The sequence below is a fragment of the Oncorhynchus masou genome, chromosome 23, assembly GCF_036934945.1.
Source record: "Oncorhynchus masou masou isolate Uvic2021 chromosome 23, UVic_Omas_1.1, whole genome shotgun sequence".
Lineage (NCBI taxonomy): Eukaryota > Metazoa > Chordata > Actinopteri > Salmoniformes > Salmonidae > Oncorhynchus > Oncorhynchus masou.
The window spans coordinates 29,564,672-29,587,023 of record NC_088234.1 but is presented as its reverse complement, the minus strand read 5'-3'; the positions used below and the strand labels follow the sequence as shown (position 1 = coordinate 29,587,023).

Sequence of the window (22,352 nt, the reverse complement as noted above, 5' to 3'; positions counted from 1 at the left end):
CACCCCCTCCAGGTGTCGCCCATCTTCCCCATTATCCCCTGTGTATTTATACCGGTGTTCTCTGTTTGTCTGTTGCCAGTTCATCTTGTTTGTCAAGCTTACCAGCATTTGTCCTGTCAGATCCTGTCTTTTCCCAGCCTCTCTCTTCTCACCCTCCTGGTTTTTGACCCTTGTCTGTCCTGAAGCTGAACCCACCCGCCTGCCTGCCTGCCATCCTGTGCTTTTGCCTCTGTTGCTGTAATCATTGTTACTTTGTTACTTTGTCACGGTCTGAATCTGGGTCTTACCTTATCCTGATACAAAAACACTCCATTTGAGCGGTTTGAGCCTGCTTCCTAAATGAGTAAACAAAATGAACTATTAATTGTTTATAGGAAAGATAACTTTTCTCATTTATAATCCCTCACTCTTTCGTACTTGCAAATGCTCTCTTTACACTTTGAAAAATAAAATAAAAAATCTTAATAAAAAACTGAAATACAAAAGGTTCTCTATAGCTTGTTGAGTCTTTGTTTGCTTGTGAGGTCAGAGCGGTACACAGAAAGGTACACCTTGGCCAGTACATAATTCTTTGACGTAAGACAATAAGGGGTTACAAGATCTTGTGTCAGGAGTGGGCAGTCCTGCTTTGTTCCCGAGATTCAATCTCTTTTCCATTATCTAACAGGAAAACACATTACAACATGATCCAGCACCCAATCGAATCAACATTCCTTAAATGGGGCACCTCTCTGAATCAGAGGGGTTGGGTTAAATGCGGAAGACACACTTCAGTTGAATGCATTCAGTTGTACAATTGACTAGGTATCCCTCGTTCCCTTACTTCAGATTAACACAGTTTGTATTGTTGTTCCCTTAGAGTTCTAGGCCTACAGCTCTGTGCACTGGACTAACTGAATCCTCATGGTGCCCATAGGCACTGCAAGGCCTGTTAGTGAGACTACCAATGAGGGCAAACTCAGTAAAATGGAAATTAATTAGTAAAAACAACCTGAATGGAAATAGTAACCACACATTGGTTCACTGATACTGGCATTGGCTTTCATGATAGTAAGTAGACGGAGCATGCCTATGCTCACTCATGGCTAAAGTTACACTACATGGCCAACATTATGTGGACACCCCTTCAAATTTGTGGATTCTGCTATTTCAGCCACACCTGTTGCTGACAGTTATATCAAATCAAGCACACAGCCATGCAATATCCATAGACAAACATTGGCGATAGAATGGCCTTACTGAAGAGCTCAGTGACTTTCAACGTGGCACCGTCATGGGATGCCACCTTTCCAACAAGTCAGTTTGTCACATTTCTGCCCTGCTAGAGCAGCCCCGGTCAACTGTAAGTGCTGTTATTGTGAAGTGGAAATGTATAAGAGCAACAACGGCTAAGCCGCGAAGTGGTAGGCCACACAAGGTCACAGAACAGGACCATTGAGTGCTAAAGCACACAGCATGTAAAAATCAACACTCGCAAGAGTTCCAAAAGGACACTGGAAGCAACGTCAGGAGCTTCAAGAAATGGGTTTCCATGGCCGAGCAGCCGCACACAAGCCTAAGATCACCATGTGCAATGCCAAGCGTTGGCTGGAGTGGTGTAAAGCTTGCCGCCATTGGACTCTGGAGCAGTAGAAACACATTCTCTGGAGTGATGAATCATGCTTCACCATCTGGCAGCGCGACTGACGAATCTGGGTTTGGCAGATGCCAGGAGAACGCTACCTGCCCGAATGCATAGTGCCAACTGTAAAGTTTGGAGGAGGAATAATGGTCTGGGGCTGCTTTTCATGGTTCAGGCTAGACCTCTTAGTTCCACTGAAGGGAAATCTTAATGCTACAGCATACAATGGCATTCTAGACGATTCTGTGTTTCCAACTTTGTGGCTACAGTTTGTGGAAGGCCCTTTCCCATTTCAGCATGACAATGCCCCTGTGCACAAAGCGAGGTCCATACAGAAATGGTTTATCGAGATTGGTTTGGAACAACTTGGACTGCACAGAGCCCTGACCTCCACCCCATCGAACACCTTTGGGATTAATTGGAACACCGACTGCGAGCCAGGCCTAATCGCCCAACATAAGTGCCCGACCTCACTAATGCTCTCGTGGCTGAATGGAAGCAAGTTCCCGCAACAATGTTCCAAAAACATCTGGTGGAAAGCCTTCCCAGAAGAGTGGAGGCTGTTCAAGCCGTAAAGGGGGGACCAACTCCATATTAATGCCCATCATACTTTTGGCTATGTAGTGTACAGTCGTGGCCAAAAGTTTTGAGAATGGTACAAATATTAATTTTCACAAAGTCTGCTGCGTCAGTTTGTATGATGGCAATTTGCATATACTCAGGAATGTTATGAAGAGTGATCAGATGAATTGCAATTAATTGAAAAGTCCCTCTTTGCCACGCAAATGAACTGAATTCCAAAAAAAAACATTTCCACTTGCATTTCAGCCCTGCCACAAAAGGACCAGCCAGTGATTCTCTTGTTAACACAGGTGTGAGTATTGACGAGGACAAGGCTGGAGATCACTTTGTCATGCTGATTGAGTTAGAATAACAGACTGGAAGCTTCAAAGGAGGGTGGTTCTTGGAATAATTGTTCTTCCTCTGTCAACTGTGGTTACCTGCAAGGAAATATGTGCCGTCATCATTGCTTTGCACAAAAATGGCTTCACAGGCAAGGATATTGCTGCCAGTAAGATTGCACCTAAATCAACCATCAACCACCAGGACCGTCTCCTAAAGTTGATTTAGCTGCGCGATCGAGGCACCACTAGTACAGAGCTTGCTCAGGAATGGCAACAGGCAGGTGTGAGTGCATCTGTACGCATAGTGAGGCGAAAACTTTTGGAGGATGGCCTGGTGTCAAGGGCAGCAAAGAAGCCACTTCTCTCCAGGAAAAACATCAGTGACAGACTGATATTCTGCAAAAGGTACAGGGATTCGACTGCTGAGGACTGTGGTAGTCATTTTCTTTGATGAATCCGATTGTTTGGGGCACCTGGAAAAAAGCTTGTCCGGAGAAGAGAAGGTGAGCTCTCCCATCAGTCTTGTGTCATGCTAAAGCTAAAGCATCCTGAGACCATTCATGTGTGGGCTTACTTCTCAGCCAAGGGAGTGGGCTCACTCACAATTTTGCAGAAGAACACAATAATGAATAAAGAATGGAACACATCCTCCGAGAGCAACTTCTCCCAACCATCCAGGAACAGTTTGGTGATGAACAATGCCTTTTCCAGCATGATGGAACACCTTGCCATAAGGCAAAAGTGATAACTAAGTGGCTCGGGGAACAAAACATCAACATTTTGTGTCCATGGCAATGAAACTCCCCAGACCCTAATCCCACTGAAAACTTGTGGTCAATCCTCAAGAGGCAGGTAGACAAACAAAAACCCACAAATTCTGACAAACTCCAAGCATTGATTATGCAAGAATGGGCTGCCACCAGTCAGGATGTGGCCCAGAAGTTAATTGACAGCATGCCAGGGTGAATTGCAGAGGTCTTGAAAAAGAAGGGTCAACACTGCAAATATTGACTCTTTACATCAACTTCATGTAATTGTCAATAAAAACCTTTGACACGTATGAAATCCTTGTAATTATACTTCAGTCTTCCATAGTAACATCTGACAAAAATATCTAAAGACACTGAAGCAGAAAACTTTGTGGAAATTAATATTTGTGTCATTCTCAAAACTTTTGGCCACGACTGTATGTATCCACCTTGAAGTGTAAGGATTCATGAATGATTTCCATATAAAAATGTTGCATTAAATAGACATATTGTGGTTTCTCCGAGTCATCCAAAATAGCTTTTATTTTCCAAACATTACAAATAGTGCAAATGTACGTAACATTAAAACAAACAAAAAAACTTCCCCAAAAAGCTATTTCAGAATACTCAAAAGCACATTTCTCAAACTCACACAGGGAATAGTAAACATTACCACAGTAACTAACAACAGGGTGGCAGAGGAGGCACAGACTGGAACACAAGTTCAAACACTTCACCGGCAATTTGTTTTTCACTCTCAGTCAAATGGCATCTCAAAATCACTCAGGACAGAGTCTAGTTTTTACTCTGTTGTGTTGCGGTCAAGCCAATATCAACCTCTGGTCCAATCTTGGCCAAATGATAGTAATACTGCAGTAAGGATGTGCTGGTGTTTTAATCTTCTGCAAAAGTAAAGTGTATTTTTTTTGACCATGTTAGGGTTAATTGTTTACTGCATACACTTTTGCACATTACATCCTCTGTCATAACCACGTGCATAAGACTATATATAGTAATACTACAAAACATGCATTTGCCTGATGTTTTCTGTTCTGAATATTGCTGTTCTCTAGTATTGTAGATAATTTCCTTTTCAGACTCCACAGCTTCTGCGTCAATTCATTGAATTAATAAAACAACAAAACCCAATCAATGGAAAACAAGACATTACAAGGCTAATATCACAAAACAGTAACTGAACTCAAACTCACTGCATAAACATATCCAGACCTGAAACAAAGTTCCTACTTCCAGTCATTTAAAAAAAAAACTTTGGGTCTGGTCAAAAGGCACATTTGACAGGCTGGATCTGTAAGAGTATCTGTTGAATACCTATTCAATAAATAAAACCATAAATGATTTGGGATAAGTTAAAACGGTTTTGTTCTTTCAGACACCGAGCTGTAGGTTACGAAACTTGCTACCGTACAGACTCCAGTTCTTTTCCCTTTCCTCCCTACAATCTCCCACTCTGGTTGAGCGTTGGAGCCCTGCAAGTACACATTTAACATCTTCAATACCAAGACCTTGTCGACAATGTCAGTTTTCTTTTTTCCTCGACATCCGCGTCGATAAACAATCAAGACAACAGATGTTTGCTGTCTGCCGTCTGCACAGGGCAAGGCAACACACTGCAAGAAATAAGAAAGATCCTTTTTTGCAATATTTGTTTGGCACAAGTTGAGTACTTCCCGTCCATCTCTCCATTGTAATTGGCAATAAATCACAGACCGCTCCTGTCAGCTTCATGTAACTGTAGGTGAAGACGGGTGAATCAATCCACCTGCTGCATGGGCCTAAAGTTGGTCTTTGTTATACATAGTAACTGGAGCCCTGTCCCATCCATAATATGCCATTCAGTGGAAAATACCTTTTATACGTAACCATTGAAACAATACACTACTGTAACAGATTCTACAGTAAGGCAACTATCTGTTGATAGGTTAGTTAGGGATATGTCTTTGTGACCCGACGTTAATACACAAAATAACGCCCATACAGTCATAGATTGCACTCACAATGACACGCATCAGCGCACACATTGGCACGCACAAACACAGGTACACACAAACTCTGCATCCATATAGAAAATTACGCGACAAGAAAAACACTTCAATCCAATCAAAACACAATCTGAAGAGCAAAGCGACTGATGATAACCAGTCATAGGTTGGATTGTGGCTCAGTCATATCATGGAGGGGTGTGGGGGAGGGACGTTTTCCGTCCTCTTAGTGCAGTCACATAACACTGTCCTCAATCTCTTCCATGCTGTGTTGATGTCATGAGCCACACACATACAGCATCAGTCCCAAAGTGCACCCAGGTGACCTTCCACAGGGCTGCCTGGTTCAGGTGTGTCCGGCGCCAGGCCTCACTGCAGCACACACTTCTCCTCCTTGCTCTTCTTGCTGTACTTCCTGCGTCTCTGCTCCAGGCCTCTCTCCAGCCTCTCATCCTCCTCCAGAGCCCTAGGCACAGAGGACAGGGAGACAGACCTGCTAGAACAGTAGTCCCATAGCAAATAGTCCCTCTATCGGACTTAGGTTCAACCGTGTAGCAGTGGAAGACAAAGCTCACAAAGACACCCGATATCTCATTCACCCCATCACATACTGTCACCCCATATACAGTATTAACAGATGGATACACCCGTGGTTTATGTGTAGTAGAGGGTGTCAAGTGTTTTGCTGTGTGTGTTCAGCATGTGTGACTCAGCTGGGCCAGGGGATTGCGTCCCAATTGGCACCCTATTCCCTATATAGTACACTACTTTTGACCTGGGGCCATTTGGGCTCTAAGTAGTGCACTAAATAGGGCAGGGATCATCAATTAGATTCAGCCGTGGGACGATTTTATCTTGAGCGGATGGTCGGGACCAGAACTTAATTACAAATCATTTGTAGACTGTAAATGGACCGCAAGAAGCCCAAACAGATATAATATTTGACTAAAACATAAGGATTTCAAACCTTGCGTAGAAACTTGTATATGATCACGTGTCTCTCTATTATTTGTGGGAATACTTGGGAACAGATTGCAAAAATTAAAATAACTTGCAGCTGATTTCCTGGTCTTTTTTACAGTCTTTTATGTCCAACCATGAAAATAAATAAATGTTGGTTTTTTTTGCTCATAAACTTGAGGGGCCAAATATACAGACATGGCTGTCTCACCCTCTCTCCTTGGCATCCATGTCGTGGACCAGCTCGTCCCTCAGGTTGACCAGAGACACCAGCTCCTGCAGTAGCAGCTGCTCCCTGTGCTTATGGGCCGCTGTCTTCTGCCACTCTGGAGGACAGAAAGAAGGGAGTGGAAGAGTGGGAGTGGAGGAGAGGAAGACAGGGAAAGAGTGATACAGGATTGAGGGTGGTACAGAGTAGAAAAAGAGTTGTTGCGTTGCCAATGTGCAATTTAGTTCCAAAACCACCTTTTTCTTGGATTCTTGATCTTTCTACTTTTTTATTCTATTGGCTTTCACCTTGCTCTAATAACATTCTAATAGCGTGTGAAACATACCAAGAATCCCCTGTAGCTTACTTTTAAACTTCTCTTTAAATATCAATGAAATATATATATATATTTATTTTTTTGACCCCTTTTTCTCTACCATTTCGTGATGTCCAATTGGTAGTTACAGTCTTGTCCCATCGCTGCAACTCCCGTGCGGACTCGAGAGAGGCGAAGTTCGAGAGCCATGCGTCCTCCGAAACACGACCCTGCCAAGCCGGACTGCTTCTTGACACACTGCTCACTTAGCCCGGAAGCCAGCCGCAACAATGTGTCGGAGGAAACACCGTACACCTGGCGACCGTGTCAGCATGCACTGCACCAGGCCCGCCACAGGAGTCGCAAGAGGGCGATGGGACAAGGACATCCAAGCCGGGCAAACCCTCCCCTAACCCGGACGACTCTGGGCCAATTGTGCGTCGCGTCATTGGGTCTCTATTGGTCGCGGCCGGCTGCGACATAGCCCGGGATCGAACACGGATCTGTATTGACACCTCAAGCTCTGCAGTGCCTTAGACCACTGCGCCACTCGGGAGGACCTTTTTAAAGATCTAGAACCTAATGATGAAACTGGAGTAAATAAAGGATTCAGATACATTTTGACATGAAAGAAAGGATCACTTCCTCAAACCAACTCGAGGGCAGATACCACTTGGCACAGTTGGTAGGTCTGGCTTTTCCAAACAGATGAACTAGCGTGAGTCAATCACGCCCAAAGCTTACCGACCATACTTCAGATTTCCTTTGCAGACTCAAAGCTAGAATCCTTAGCTGCTACATCCATTTTTGGACTTAGAAATTGATGATATATATACCCATTGATTCTTGAAGAATAGAACTTACAAATGCCTCGTGAGCTTAGTTCAACTGTCGAACCCCATAAGCGTGTTTTACTCTAATGTTTGTAAACAACGTAAATGTAAAGCCTCAAAACATGGTTAAAAACTATACATTTGATCTCATGTATGGTCAGTCATTGCTTAATTAGCTCTGTCTATGAATTTGACAGGGGTTACATTTATCCAGCCCCATCCCTTAGCTTTTTAGAAAAACAGGGGAGGGGGAAAAACATTGTTATTGTTTCAATTAAGGATTTGAGCTTTAAGACAGATTTTGTCTATTGTATGTCACTATGACCAAAGAGTTGCACCATGAATCTTGTAGCTCAGTATATCGGTACTGAAGTTTTACCTTCAATAGCCATCATGTCTCTCAGTTCTCGGTTCAGCATCTCAAACCTCGTTTCCAGGTTCTGCTCTTCTTGTCTGTGAAGCGGAATAACTTTTGGTTAGATCAATGTCACGGATCTATAATATGTCAGAGTTGTTTAAAGCACAAGGTAACGGTGGAGAACACGGCGGGGCTGGTGGATCTTACAGTAGCTGTAGTTGGTCTTGTCTCCTGATGAGGGCGTTCTTCTTGTTGACCAGAGTGAACCACTCCTGAATCAGCTTCTCCTCCTGCATCTTGTCACTACCTACATGTATGGAGACAGAGAGGGCATCATTACAAAGAAGAAGCCTTGAAAATACTGAACATTTATTCAAGGGTATTTTTCTTTCACCCTCCCTCCCTCATCACCTGACTCCATCAGTCGGCGTAGTCTCCTTTCCACTATGTCTGCCCTGCTGTCAATGTGCTTCTGTTCCGTCTCCAGGGCCTTCATCTCACTCAGAGCATACTGGCTGGCGTCCTGGACGCATGCACACACGCACGCGCGCACACACACACACACACACACACACACACACACACACACACACACACACACACACACACACACACACACACACACACACACACACACACACACACACACACACACACACACACACACACACACTTCATATACAGAACATTGGTATGTCCTTGATGCACGTAAGTGTTTATGACAGCAGCAGGCAGGGATTTGTGAAAGTGACAGACCTGGCACCCCTCCTCAGCCGATCGTCCTTCTTCACCAGCTTCCCATTCTATATGGAAAATACACACAAGCACAGTGTAAGGAAATACATAGGAGCATAATGCAGTAGCTCCACTGAGCAATTACTAGACAAGCATTAAAGTGGAAAACTAGACTGCGATGGCAATTAGCATAGTGTGATAGGCCAAGGACTGATCCTAATGACAGGAAACCATCAAAGTAATTAGAGTGAGTGATGCCAATGCTCAGGGGGTGGATGAGCCAAGTACAGCAAAGAAAACTGTGATGACTTGTGTCTGTACTCTCTCTCTCTCTCTCGCTCTCCTAGCCACTGCACCTCTGATGGGTGTTGTGCAATCAAAGTTCCTGGGAAAATGGAGACTCAGTAAGTCTGTGTGGGTGTAAACTCCAATAACATCATACAACATCTATATACTGTACGTACCTGTTTCTGATTTCCTTCTGGTAGCTCCACCCTCTTCCTGACCTGTAGCAACCTGTAAATACAACAAAGGAATCACTCTCAGAGATGGAGAAAGAGAGATAGCAGATTAAGTGGCAGATAGTGGAGAGAGAGAGAGAGCAAAGCAGAGCAGAGGTCACGATCAGATGAGCTCCTGCATTTTTCAGCATTTTCTTTAAAAAAGATAGATTTGGAGTTCGATAAACTTGGATTTTTTTGTCAGGAACACATACTGGATTCTACCCTCTACAACATAACCCCCACTTCAAATCAAAACTTAAAACCTACAACCTGATTTTGGACGGAATTACGGAATCACCTGGAAGGTTCACAACTACCAAGATTTATTACTCTATACAGCAAATTCTCTGGAAAACAACATAAACCTGAAAACACCATCCAACCTGGAACTGAGTGAGTAATGTTTAGTCTGAAACTATATTTTAAAAATACACAACATTACTTTATAAGGACTGAATTTTAACATAATTCTGCCAAGCTTGATACAGCTTCAACTAGCACTGACGTGTCAAGTGAGAGGTGTCAAAGCCCATTAGCCCAACAATGGCAGGAGAGTCACACAGTCGACCCCAACCAAATGGAGAGGCCTTAGAAGCTCCCTCCCGCTGTTCAGAGGTAATTCAAATACAGTACCATGTGCATGTAAAGAATGATAAGGCAAGAAAATATTACAAAATGAAATTCCTTATGGAAAATCAAGAGACACTTTTTGCTGACTATTACAAAAATGGGCACATCAGCAACCTTATCTTCCACACAAACCATCCCCTGGCATGGCACAGTGCTATATTAGCACACTACCCCTTTGTTAAGAGAGGGGGGTTAACAAGGGGTGGAAACTCAGAATACTTGATAACGAGGACTCTGAGTCAGGTAATATAAATATCTATAAGTCCGGAACAGTAATGGTACAGGGTAACCCCAAACAGTTTCAGCTGGACTTTCACCTAATCAAAGAATTAGCCCAGCAGGAGAAGCTCTCCCTTGATAAAGATACCCCCACACCGAGCGGGTCAGACCAGACCTCTTCATTATGTAACCCCACAGACGAGCAACCCCCAGCGGAGAGTCAACCTCCCAGCACAGATTACCACTCCCTCATTGAAATGAAGGACAAATTCACCCAGCTGGAGGTAAGGCAGGTGGAGCTGGAACAGCAGGTGATTACACTTCAGTCAGCACAGACCCAGACAACAGTCCAGCACAACAACAGCGCCTTAACCAGACCTGGAGAGCTGGAGGTGGACAGAGACATATCTGCACTCTGGACAGTGGTGAGACAACTACAACATGAGAAAGAGTAGCAGAACAGAGCACTAGAGGAGAGTATCAGACTGCTGGTGGAGGAGAGGTTGAGGGGGATGGAGGAGAGGGTGAGGGGATGGAGGAGAGGTTGAGGGGACGGCGTGTGACAGAGAACAACCCACTAGAAAGGTGGCCACCCCCACAGAGAAGCCAGCAGAACAGCCCACCTCAGCACCCGACAAAAGTCTCGACACCACAGCAGAACAGTCCACACCAGACCCTGACCATAGAGTCGACATCACAGGAGAACAGACAAATGAAGAACCCCAAGCCCAGCCCCCTCTGAGCACCCCCTGTCAGCCACCCTGATAGCCCTTCTGACAACCCCCCCACACCCACTGAGGACAAACACAAGACACAGATTGTACTACTTATGGACTCAAATGGGAAATATATAGAAGAAAAAAAACTTTTTCCCAAACACAGTGTGTCTAAACTCTGGTGTCCAAACACCCAGCGCGCCCTCGACCTTCTGTCTGAGGACCAACTAGGCTCACCCAGCCACATAATAATACACACACAGGCACAAACGACCTGAGAGCACAGCAGGAAAGGGTGGCCACAGCACTGAAGGGAGTGATTGAAAAGGCTTCTTCTACTTTCCCCAACGCACAAGTGGTTATCTCCACCCTGCTACCACGAAAAGACTTCCACCCTGCCACAATACAGCGGGTAAACGCAAGTATTTCCTGTGACTGTGCCTCAAAACCAAATGTTTTCCTGGCCCACCACTCCACCCTGGACTTGAACAGCCTCTATGACCAGGTCCACCTCTACAAGGCAGCAGTGCCCACCTTTCCCCAAACTCTAAAGTACATCGCTCTCAAATGTATCCTCAACACTTCACACAGGAGCAACAGATCAATAGACACCCCACCCAGACCAGCAAGACACCCTCCCAGACCTGCAGGACCCCCCCCTGCACCTACACACAGAGGACCCACGCCAAGAGGAATTACATCCAGACCACAGCACACCCAGACACATCCACACCCCCACCCAAACCAATCAACACCCCCCCACGTCAACCATGCCCACACCCCATTTAGGCCCCCTCAGATCAGACCTATGCCACTCCTGCCCACCCCATGACCCCCGCCCCCCACTCTCCCACACTCACCCCAAAGAGGGCCTCAACATGGAAGCCACACATACACACAGGTAGTGAGCGGGCAAACAGTCCCAACCCCCACTCTCACACTCGCCCAAGCCAATGGCATGTATCAGATGCTCAGCAGGCTCTGCTCACACTTACTGGCCTGAGGCTAAAACAATACAGAAATACACTACGGAAAAAGAAGGAACAGCATGTCAGAAATCAGCTCAATGTAATTGAAGAATCCATAGACTCTAACCACTTCTGGGAAAATTGGAAAACACTAAACAAACAACAACACGAAGAATTATCTATCCAAAATGGAGATGTATGGGTAAACCACTTCTCCAATCTTTTTGGCTCTATAACAAAGAATAAAGAGCAAAAACATATACATGATAAAATACTGATCTTAGAATCAACTATTAAAGACTACCAGAACCCACTGAATTCTCCAATTACATTGAATGAGTTACAGGACAAAATAAAAACCCTCCAACCCAAAAAGGCCTGTGGTGTTGATGGTATCCTCAATGAAATGATCAAATATACAGACAACAAATTCCAATTGGCTATACTAAAACTCTTTAACATCATTCTTAGCTCTGACATCTTCCCCAATATTTGGAACCAAGGACTGATCACCCCAATCCACAAAAATGGAGACAAATTTGACCCCAATAACTACTGTGGAACATGCGTCAAGAGTAACCTTGGGAAAATCCTCTGCATTATCATTAACAGCAGACTCGTACTTTTCCTCAATGAAAACAATGTACTGAGCAAATGTCAAATTGGCTTTTTACCAAATTACCATACAACAGACCATGTATTCACCCTGCACACCCTAATTGACAACCAAACAAACCAAAACAAAGGCAAAGTCTTCTCATGCTTTGTTCATTTCAAAAAAGCCTTCGACTCAATTTGGCATGAGGGTCTGCTATACAAACTGATGGAAAGTGGTGTTGGGGGTAAAACATACAACATTATAAAATCTATGTACACAAACAACAAGTGTGCGGTTAAAATTGGCAAAAAACACACACATTTCTTCACACAGGGTCATGGGGTTAGACAGGGATGCAGCTTAAGCTCCACCCTCTTCAACATATATATCAACGAATTGGCGCGGGCACTAGAAAAGTCTGCAGCACCCAGCCTCACCCTACTAGAATCCGAAGTCAAATGTCTGTTGTTTGCTGATGATCTGGGGCTCTGTTCACAAACACAAACACACCCTACAGAGCCCCAGGACAGCAGCACAATTAGACCCAACCAAATCATGAGAAAACAAAAAGATAATTACTTGACACATGGGAAAGAATTAACAAAAAAACAGAGCAAACTAGAATGCTATTTGGCCCTACACAGAGAGTACACAGTGGCAGAATACCTGACCACTGTGACTGACCCAAAATTAAGGAAAGCTTTGACTATGTACAGACTCAGTGAGCATAGCCTTGCTATTGAGAAAGGCCGCAGTAGGCAGACATGGCTCTCAAGAGAAGACAGGCTATGTGCTCACTGCCCACAAAATGAGGTGGAAACTGAGCTGCACTTCCCAACCTCCTGCCCAATGTATGACCATATTAGAGAGACATATTTCCCTCAGATTACACAGATCCACAAAGAATTCGAAAACAAATCCAATTTGGAAAAACTCCCATATCTACTGGGTGAAATTCCAGTGTGCCATCATAGCAGCAAGATTTGTGACCTGTTGCCACGAGAAAAGGGCAACCAGTGAAGAACACACACCATTGTAAATACAACCCATATCTATGCTTATTTATTTAATATGACATTTGTAATGTCTTTATTGTTTTGAAACTTCTGCATGTGTGATGTCTACTGTTAATTTTTATTGTTTATTTCACTTTATATATTCACTTTATATATTATCTACCTCACTTGCTTCGGCAATGTTAACACGTTTCCCATGACAATAAAGCCATTGAATTGAATTGAATTGAATTGAGAGAGAGAGAGAGAGAGAGAGAGAGAGAGAGAGAGAGAAAGAGAAAGAGAGAGATATAACAGATTAAGTGGCAGAAAGTTTAGACAAAGAGAGAGATCGTAGGCCACTTACCTCGGTTGTGTCTGCCTCATCTATTGACCTGCGTTGCGACCGCCGCTTCTTAACCAGATCTGCATCCTTTAGCTGGGAGAACCCAGACTTGGCAGATAAGAAGTGTGTCCTGGGGGGTGCGACGGGGGCCTGGGCCCCTCCTCCTGCCCCTGCAGCCTGTAGCCGTTTTGTTCTAGGGGGCGGGACCACGTCCCCATTGGTGCCCCCCTTAGTGTCACTATACGCCTCCTTCTCTGCAGCGCCCCCATTGGTGTTCATTGTGAGGGTCTCATCTTGGATCCGTTGACAGTAGCGTGCAGCGGCCTCTGGGTCGGGGACCTCCCTGCTCTCCCCGGCCACGCCGTAGCTGGACTCGCTGCTGTCCGCCTCTATGTGCAGCACGCTAAGCTCCTGGCCCAAGAAGTAGGTGCGGATCTGGTTGAGGTAGGTCATGACGATGAGGCGGTCAGGCACGGCCAGGAGGGCCATGTCTGAGGGCCCCATCAGCCGAGAAATGCCCAGCTCAGCAAAGCCGTCGAAAGCCTGGGGGTTATGAGGAGATGGGGTGGATGGGTAAAATGCAGTAGTACTTAAGTAAAAATACTTTAAGTTACTACTTATGTCGTTTTTTGGGGGTCTCTGTACTTTACCATTTCTATTTTTGACAACTTTTACTTTTTTCTCCACTACATTCCGAAAGAAAATAATGTACTTTTACTCCATACATTTTCAGGACAGAAACATTTACCAATTCACACACCTACAAGAGAACATTCCTGGTCATCCCTACTGCCTCTGATCTGGCGGTCTCACTAACCATAAGTGTTGGAGTGTGCCCCTGGCTATATAAAATAATAAAACAAGAAAATCGTGCCGTCTGGTTTGCTTAATAAAAGAAATTATTTATACTTTTACTTTTGAGACTTAGACTGTCATGTTTACATGAATTCTGATTATTTCCAGGGATATATCCTGAACATCCTGAAATATATGTAAATATCTTTGTTAGAAATTATATTATATTTCCCTTGACGGAGTAATGCAGAATGTAAAAAATGGCTCAACTCACCCCACTCTCCCCTACAGTAAACACACTCAAAAATGTAAGTATATTTAAAACCAAAAACTTTTACTCAAGTACTATTTCACTGGGTGACTTTCCCTTTTACTTGACTCATTTTCTATTAGGGTATCTTTACTTTTGGGTACTTTTTCCACCACTGGTAAAATGTTCAGATGCTAAACACTTCATGATAATAATTCTAGGCCTAGGAAATGATGGGTTAGCACATTATACTGATTGACTGATTATCACATGCCGAAATAACATGTGGGAAATCACCTTCTTGTTGTTGCGCTTGATGTCATAAGGGTCCAGCATCTCAAAGTTTCTAAGTAGCGAAGAGAGAAAAAAAATCGATACACAAGAACAGGACACAAGTTAACACAAAAAAATGATCATGATGTCATTTTCAAAGGTTAAAGAAACCATAACATTAATGCCTGTTTATGTTGATGTCTAAGCGTTCCACAGACGGTACCTACATCCTGTCCGGGTGGAAGTGGTGTAGAAGGGCACAGAAGGCCAGGCCGTTCCTCCAGGATGTGCTGAAGTTAGTGATCTTGACCCCCTTGTGTTCTTTGGTGGCCTCCTGACACCACTCCAGTAGTGATTGGCTGGAAGTGACCAGGCCAGGACTGGCCATGAGGCCCTAAAACAACACGACATCAAATATAATAGGTCAATTCGGAGGTAAATCTAGGTGGCACTTCATTTTATGGTATAGAAATGACGAGGTATCACAAAGCAATAACTACAAAAAAGTGTTGTTTTGTCATTGACAAAATTGACAGTTATGATGGTGGTAAAGAGTCAACATTTATGATGGTGGTAAAGAGTCAACATTTATGATGATGGTAAAGAGTCAACATTTATGATGATGGTAAAGAGTCAACATTTATGATGGTGGTAAAGAGTCAACATTTATGATGGTGGTAAAGAGTCAACATTTATGATGGTGGTAAAGAGTCAACATTTATGATGGTGGTAAGGAGTCAACATTTATGATGGTGGTAAGGAGTCAACATTTATGATGGTGCTACAGGTAAACATTTATGATGGTGATAAGGGTAAACACTTCATAAGTCAATAATGAAACAAAATGGATGGTGGAAGATTGGTCAACTGATACGACTATAAATAGCGTACTTCTGGAGAAGCAGCACTGTCTTGACCCATTTCCTGAGAGTTTGCAGGTCTGCGTTCAGGCGTTGTTGGCTCCTCTGCTGCCTCCTGCTGCCTAAAAAGTGAAAGACAGGGATTTAATATGACTTGACTACGCAGCAACAATGTTTTGCTCTGGATTTTGTTCTTCAAAATGTTTAGTAGCAACACATTTAAAACAATTGCAATGGATGAAATATATGGCATATTCTCAAACAGTTCATTTTCATGCAAGCATAGTAGCAGTAGTAGTAGAATTATAAACAACTTGGGGAGAGAGTGGTAAGTTGAGCTAAAGGGGTAAGTTGAGTCACCCTTGTTTCTAATCATTATACCAAAGATTTAGGAAGAGGTCATCATTCCATGGAGTACGTGAAGAAAGAACCCTCATGGGAAAAAGTGCAAAGCAAGTTAGGATTCCCACTAAGACTCCTTTATTGCATTAGAGGTTTCATGACGCTTGTATCTAAACCAAAAGGAGATCTTTAAAGATCAGTTGGGGTCTCTATAAGCTTCAATATGCGATCCTTAACCTAGTATGAAAGTGCATCCTTGAAGCTGTATGGGAAAATATAGTCAAAATGTTTGCCTTGGGGTATGTTGAGCCAATAGCCATGGTTGGGGTAAATTGAGCCAATGGTTGAGCCAATAGCCATGGTTGGGGTAGATTGAGCCAATGGTTGAGCCAATAGCCATGGTTGGGGTAAATTGAGCCAATGGTTGAGCCAATAGCCATGGTTGGGGTAAATTGAGCCAATGGTTGAGCCAATAGCCATGGTTGGGGTAAATTGAGCCAATGGTTGAGCCATTGGCAAGTGTTTTCTTCCCAGACATAATGCAAGGCATTATCACTGGGGTATGAGGTAACAACAGGGCCTGGTTATGTTCTAAGTTGTTGTTTTTTTGAAGTACAAAGTGTTTGTTCGGTGTTAAGCCTGTGTTAAAAGATGCTTAAAATTATTAAAAGACAAAAAGCTATTTTTGATTGTGTTGAATTGTGTTTGGGAGATAAAGATAGACATGATTTCAAAAAGGTAGTGGTAATATTTCATTCAGTACAGACATTCGTAGGTGGCTTGATTTACCCCGTCCCACGGCTCAACTTACCCTGTCCCACGGCTCAACTTACCCCGTCCCACGGCTCAACCTACCCCGTCCCACGGCTCAACTTACCCCGTCCCACGGCTCAACTTACCCCGTCCCCGGAGTAAGTTGTGCCATATTACCACTTTTTTGGACAAGCTATGTTTCAAAACGGTCATGTTTACATGAATTCTGATTATTTCCAGGGATACACAACTTCCTGAAATATATGTAAATATCTTTGTTAGAAATAATACATTATTTCCCTTGACGGAGTGATGCTGATCGTAAATGTCTAAACTTACCCCACTCTCCCCTACATGTAAATGCACTCAAAAATGTAAACACGTCACACAACCACTCTTTTACACGTGTGTCCAACATAACATACAGTACCTCTCTTCATCTAAGCCACCGGCAGCTACGTCTACTGACTCAAAGCCAAAGTCCACCTCTTCAACCCCCATGTATTTTCTCTCTATCTCCATCTTCTCTGTCTCTTTGGCTCCCGCAACATGTAACCAGTCGTCCTCAGCTGGTGTAGCAGTGGTTGGAGAGGTCTGGTCAAGAACTTCTGCCTCTGATCCCCTCTCAATGTCCTCACTAACAGTGTCTGCGAAGAACTTAGGGGTTTCTGTGAAGGACTCAGTGGCAATGGCAGTATCTGTAAAGGTCAAGCTCTCCATGCTCTCCATGCTCTCCTCCAGTCCCTTCTCAAAGACAGTTTCTGCCTCTGAACCCCTCTCAATGTCCTCACTTACAGTATCTGTGAAAGCCACAGTGACCATAGCGGTATCTGTGAAGGTCCAGCTCTCCCCACTCTCCTCCAGTCCCTTTTCACAGACAATAACTTCTGGTGATATCTCCTCTGAGTGAAGAATTGTGACAAAGCTCCCTTCGGAGACCATGCTTGAGGTTAATGATATTGAACTCTCTGTGGCTTCCTGACTGGTGACTTGTTTGTCTTCCTGAGAGAGAGACAATGAGCCCTCAAGGGAATCGGTCTGCCTAGTGAATGAGGAGTCAATTGAAGGAGTTCCATCAGAGAAAGAGGAACTGAGGCGTTTTTTCGAGCGGGGAACTGGAACAGGCACGCTTGATTGCTCTATGTTTAGTCTACTCCTCCTCCTACGCAGAGGAGCAACCACCACTTCACCGGATGCTGCAGGCTGGCACCCAGGGGGTACGGGAGGAAGACTACTGCTCCTTTTGCTGCGTCGAGGTGGTTCCAGCACAGAGGCTGAGGCTGCAAGTGAACGTCCTCTCTCTCTGGTAGAATCGTTGTCATCCCCACTAGAGGCATGCCAGGTCTTTGGTCTGGTAGCATCTAAATGGACAGGTGGGGTCGGGTCTCGTTTCCCACGAGGCTTTGGGACTGGTAAGTACTCCTGCTTGTCCTCAGTCTTTACTTCTGGTGCAGTGTCCTCTGTCGATACCTTCTGAGCTGCACTGTAATGGAAAACTGTAATTTATGCGCTAATTTGGGGTATTATCAACAGTAAAATACTGTGAAGCATGACACTGCAGTTATACTGTAAATTATGGTGCAGTGTGGGAAATTGTTGTGGGTGGGGAAATAATTGGTGTATTTTCAATGGTACTGTAATTCCATTCCAAAGAATACAGTACCGTACTGTATTTTTGGAGCGCCAAAAACCTTTTGACCACTAGTGGGTGCATGGTATTGTTGTTTCTGGCTCATTAACATTTTTTGAGGCATGTCTTGTAAGAGGCTATATTTTTTGCACCTGTTAGAGAGAGCTGTACCAATTGAACTGGTATGTGGTAGTAGTGCCCCATCAAATTAAAATATATAGGGGACAGGATTGGAGTTGCAACAAGTCTTAAACCTTTAATGGTTGAGCATTTTGCCTTGTCCTTTTGGTCTGTTTTGCCCTGTTTAGAAGCCTTTGTTAAGGCCTCTAGAAGTGGAAGTGATATAAAACACATAATATTTATTTGATATGTTGCGATATGTAACCACATTACCTAGCAGCCAACCTGCTCGCACCAATCCCATGTAATTACAGTAAAATCATGTGAAATACAAACCCCAATCCCTACAATGAATTTCATTCTTCCCTCCATCCATCCATTCATTCATCCATTCGATTACGGCAGCATTGACTATTTTCACGGTATAATACAGTCAATTCTACGGTGTTGTATGGTATGTCATTGTACAGTAATTGCTTTGATACCGTTTTAAGATTACAGTAGGTGTACTGCAATATGAAATACATTAACTTACTTGTCAATGAACGGCCTATAAATTACTGTCAAATTCACGGCAACCCCTTCAAGGTGTGGCTTATCTTCAACTGGCTCAGTGGCCATTTCTGTGACTTTCTTAGACTGCATCTCAGTCTCAACCTTTTCAATCGAGTCTATCATCAGATTCTCTATCTGGGATGGTGCTGCAGACCCCTGGTTGGCAGCATTCAGGGCCTCTACATCCACATCTTCTGCTTTGCCTGATTCCACTGGGGGAGAATTTGTTTTCTTGCTGCGCCTTGGCGGGGCTATTTTTCTGATGATCAAGAGGGGGGCAGTCTCTCTCACACCAAAGTCTGTGTATGACTCTGTCGGTACATGATCTGGTGTTAGGGGAACAGTTGTGACCTGACCAGTAGCACTCTCTAAATCGTCAGCTTTCTGTCGATGTTCGGTAGAGAAAGACGCTTTCCTTGTGCGCTGAGGTGGAATCAGCTTGGTGACCGCCTGGGCAATCAAATTCTCTGGCTCATCAGCCTTCTGAGTTGGCTGTGGTAGAATCAGTTCAGTGGCTCCCTGGTCAAGTTTCTCTGAAGGTTCTGCACTGGAGGCTCTAGAGGTTCTCCTTGGGCGTGGAGGTGGGACCAGGCTAGTTGCCTGTGTTGATGTGTCTTTAGTGAAGCTTTCCTTTCTCTTCAAAGGTCGGTGTGGAGACTCTGCTGGAAGACTACGGTCTCTTTTCTTAGTACGGCAAGGAGGGACCACTTCTTTGTGCGCCTGGACAGGGGCCTCAGCTTTCTGTTGGGGCTCTGTTGAAAGACTACGGTCTCTTTTACTGCCAGGCCGTGATGGGACCACCTGAGGAGCTGCCTGGGCAGCGAAACCCTTCTGACCATCAGCTTTCTCTAGAGGTTCTGTTAGAAGATTATTGTCTTTTCTCTTCGGACAGCAGGAAGTGACTTCATCAATGGGCTTCTGTGCAGACACATTCTCAGATTTTTGTTTTCGCTCTGGACTGAGGCTGTCTTTTCTCCTTAGAGGCTGTGAAGGGACTACATTAAATACAATCCCTTGATCATCAGCTTCCTGTTGAGTTTCTGGAGGACTTCCCTCTTTTTTCTTCACACGATGAGGAGCGACCAGTTTAGTTGTTACCTGTGCAGCGACATCCTGGGTAGCCACACTTCCTTGGCCATCTGCTTTTTGTTGAGACTCTCGTGGAAGGGATCTTTTTTTCTTTCTGCCTCTCTGAGGGGGGGCAACTTCTGATTGTGTTTCAACTGAGGTGACTGGGGTGACAGTCTGATCATCAGAGGGTTTATCTGGTATGGGTACTATATATTCTTCAGACTTGTCCTCTACCAGCAACTTGTCTGCAGTAGGTTGTGAGGTAGGGCCGGAGGCTTCTTCTGTGATTGTGTGTTGGGGGCTTAAAGAAAAAAAATACAGTCATGACTCAGGTCTTGCTATAGAATTAGATTCCATTCCAGGCCTAACTTCTCACTGTAAGCAACGTTTTTCTGTTTAATTATATTATCCAAAAAAAACAACCTTTCAACAATGATTTTTCACAAAAGCCACATTCCATAAGCCAGCAAATTACTAAATAGAGACAGTTGCAAACCCAAGTCCACAGAGGAGACACTGAAGTGTTACAAGAGAACAACTCAACACAGTGACCAGTATTAACTCATACAAATCGTCCATGTTCCTTTGCTTAAATTACAAACATGCGCTCACACACATATATTTGTTACGCGTCTGACATAGCAACATAAACAGCGCAAAGACACTGATGACCTGGACCCACAAACAAGTATCTTAAGCGTCAAGAAGCACCTTAAACCCATCCAACATTCTGTACTGTAGACTTGTCCATCACAGTTCACTGAGTAGCAAGCATTGCTGAGCAAAACATTATGCGAACAAGAGACAATGTTACAACTGCAAGTAAACGAATTTGGATTCTCAAGCCGTGCAGGCAAATAGTTCCGAGACGGGTTTGCTGCCATGACACTCACCCCTTGTCCAGGTGTGATGAAGGTGATAATTCTGTCTCGATAGGTGACCTTGCTGAAAAAACGTCAACATCATCCTGCACTTTGAATGTGGACTTCTCCCCTATTTGTGCCCATGAGTCAAGGGTAACCTCTTCTTCACCAGTTACCACAAACTCTCCTCTGGAGATCTCAGTAAGGTCAGCCTCCGTCAACGGCGGCCATTTTCTCATACTGCTTGGGCCTTCGACTCCAATGAACCCATCCTCACTGTCTTGTCTCACTGCCGATGGAGAGTTGGATTGCTTGTCTTCCACCGTCAACAAGGATGGCTCAGGTGTGGTTGGGAGCTCTATAGTTGGATTGGTTTCACCCTCAACATGCGGTGCCTCTCCAGACACTGCTTCCTGAACAAGGATAGATATATCTGGGACAGGATCAGAGGAGCTCTCTGATGGGACTGCACTGTCCTCTGGATCTACAACACCACTGTCTACATCTTCTGTTGGAGGTGAACCAGACGGACCCAAAATGGCTGCTACTGTTTCATAACTGTGAGAGAGGGATACTAACAGTAAGTGAGGGATTGAACCCTAAAACAAGAGTGATACACATTTGGAGCATGCCAACCATACACAAAGTATCAAGTCTTCTCAGAAATCAAGGCGAATAAACACAGATCGCTCAAACTTCAATCATCAAGAAATTGATTTTATTAATACGAAAAGTTGCTTGAAGTTCTAAAATTGAACCAAACTGTGATTTTTCAATCCATGATGAAGATCAAAAATAGAAAATGCCATCACATGCAAACAGAAATCTAAACAACTCTAGTGAACATGACGGTGATACTGGTGAATATAATGACCTTCAGTGGACTCAGAATGCTTCTACTTTCTAAAAAGAAAACACACTACACATTTTGCCTCACATCAATCTCCCACTTACCCTCTGGAGAAGACATCAACAATATTCTGTAGAAGGCCAGAGGCCTCCTCTGGCTTCTCTGCCACAGAACCATCAGCCTCCAGCACCTCCCACCCCAAGACTAGCTCTGGTTCTGACACTGCTGAGGGCTTTGGGATATCCTCAGGTGTGGACTTCTCTATTTGTGGGCTGCTGAGGACACTAACATGAGAGGTGAACATTGAAAACAACATCCCCACAGAAT

General features: G+C 44.1%; 1 protein-coding gene across 4 annotated transcripts in view; it reads right to left on the bottom strand.

Moving 5' to 3' along the window:
• Positions 1-3,800: 3,800 nt before the first annotated feature.
• The window catches only part of LOC135510718 (EH domain-binding protein 1-like protein 1), a 73,407-nt gene continuing 54,855 nt past the window's right edge, over positions 3,801-22,352 (bottom strand). The window contains exons 13-27 of one of the 4 annotated variants that reach the window (XM_064931865.1): positions 22,130-22,309; positions 21,206-21,733; positions 19,222-20,613; positions 17,367-18,419; positions 15,873-15,963; positions 15,209-15,375; positions 15,006-15,054; positions 13,685-14,206; positions 9,153-9,204; positions 8,710-8,756; positions 8,365-8,476; positions 8,161-8,260; positions 7,975-8,048; positions 6,450-6,564; positions 3,801-5,744 (exon numbers count right to left, since the gene is read on the bottom strand). In XM_064931865.1, the coding sequence (XP_064787937.1) occupies positions 5,648-5,744; positions 6,450-6,564; positions 7,975-8,048; positions 8,161-8,260; positions 8,365-8,476; positions 8,710-8,756; positions 9,153-9,204; positions 13,685-14,206; positions 15,006-15,054; positions 15,209-15,375; positions 15,873-15,963; positions 17,367-18,419; positions 19,222-20,613; positions 21,206-21,733; positions 22,130-22,309 (4,579 nt within the window). In that variant the 3' untranslated portion in view covers positions 3,801-5,647. The remainder of the gene's footprint in view (positions 5,745-6,449; positions 6,565-7,974; positions 8,049-8,160; positions 8,261-8,364; positions 8,477-8,709; positions 8,757-9,152; positions 9,205-13,684; positions 14,207-15,005; positions 15,055-15,208; positions 15,376-15,872; positions 15,964-17,366; positions 18,420-19,221; positions 20,614-21,205; positions 21,734-22,129; positions 22,310-22,352) is intronic. The other 3 variants (XM_064931866.1, XM_064931867.1, XM_064931868.1) reach the window with 3 other exon arrangements.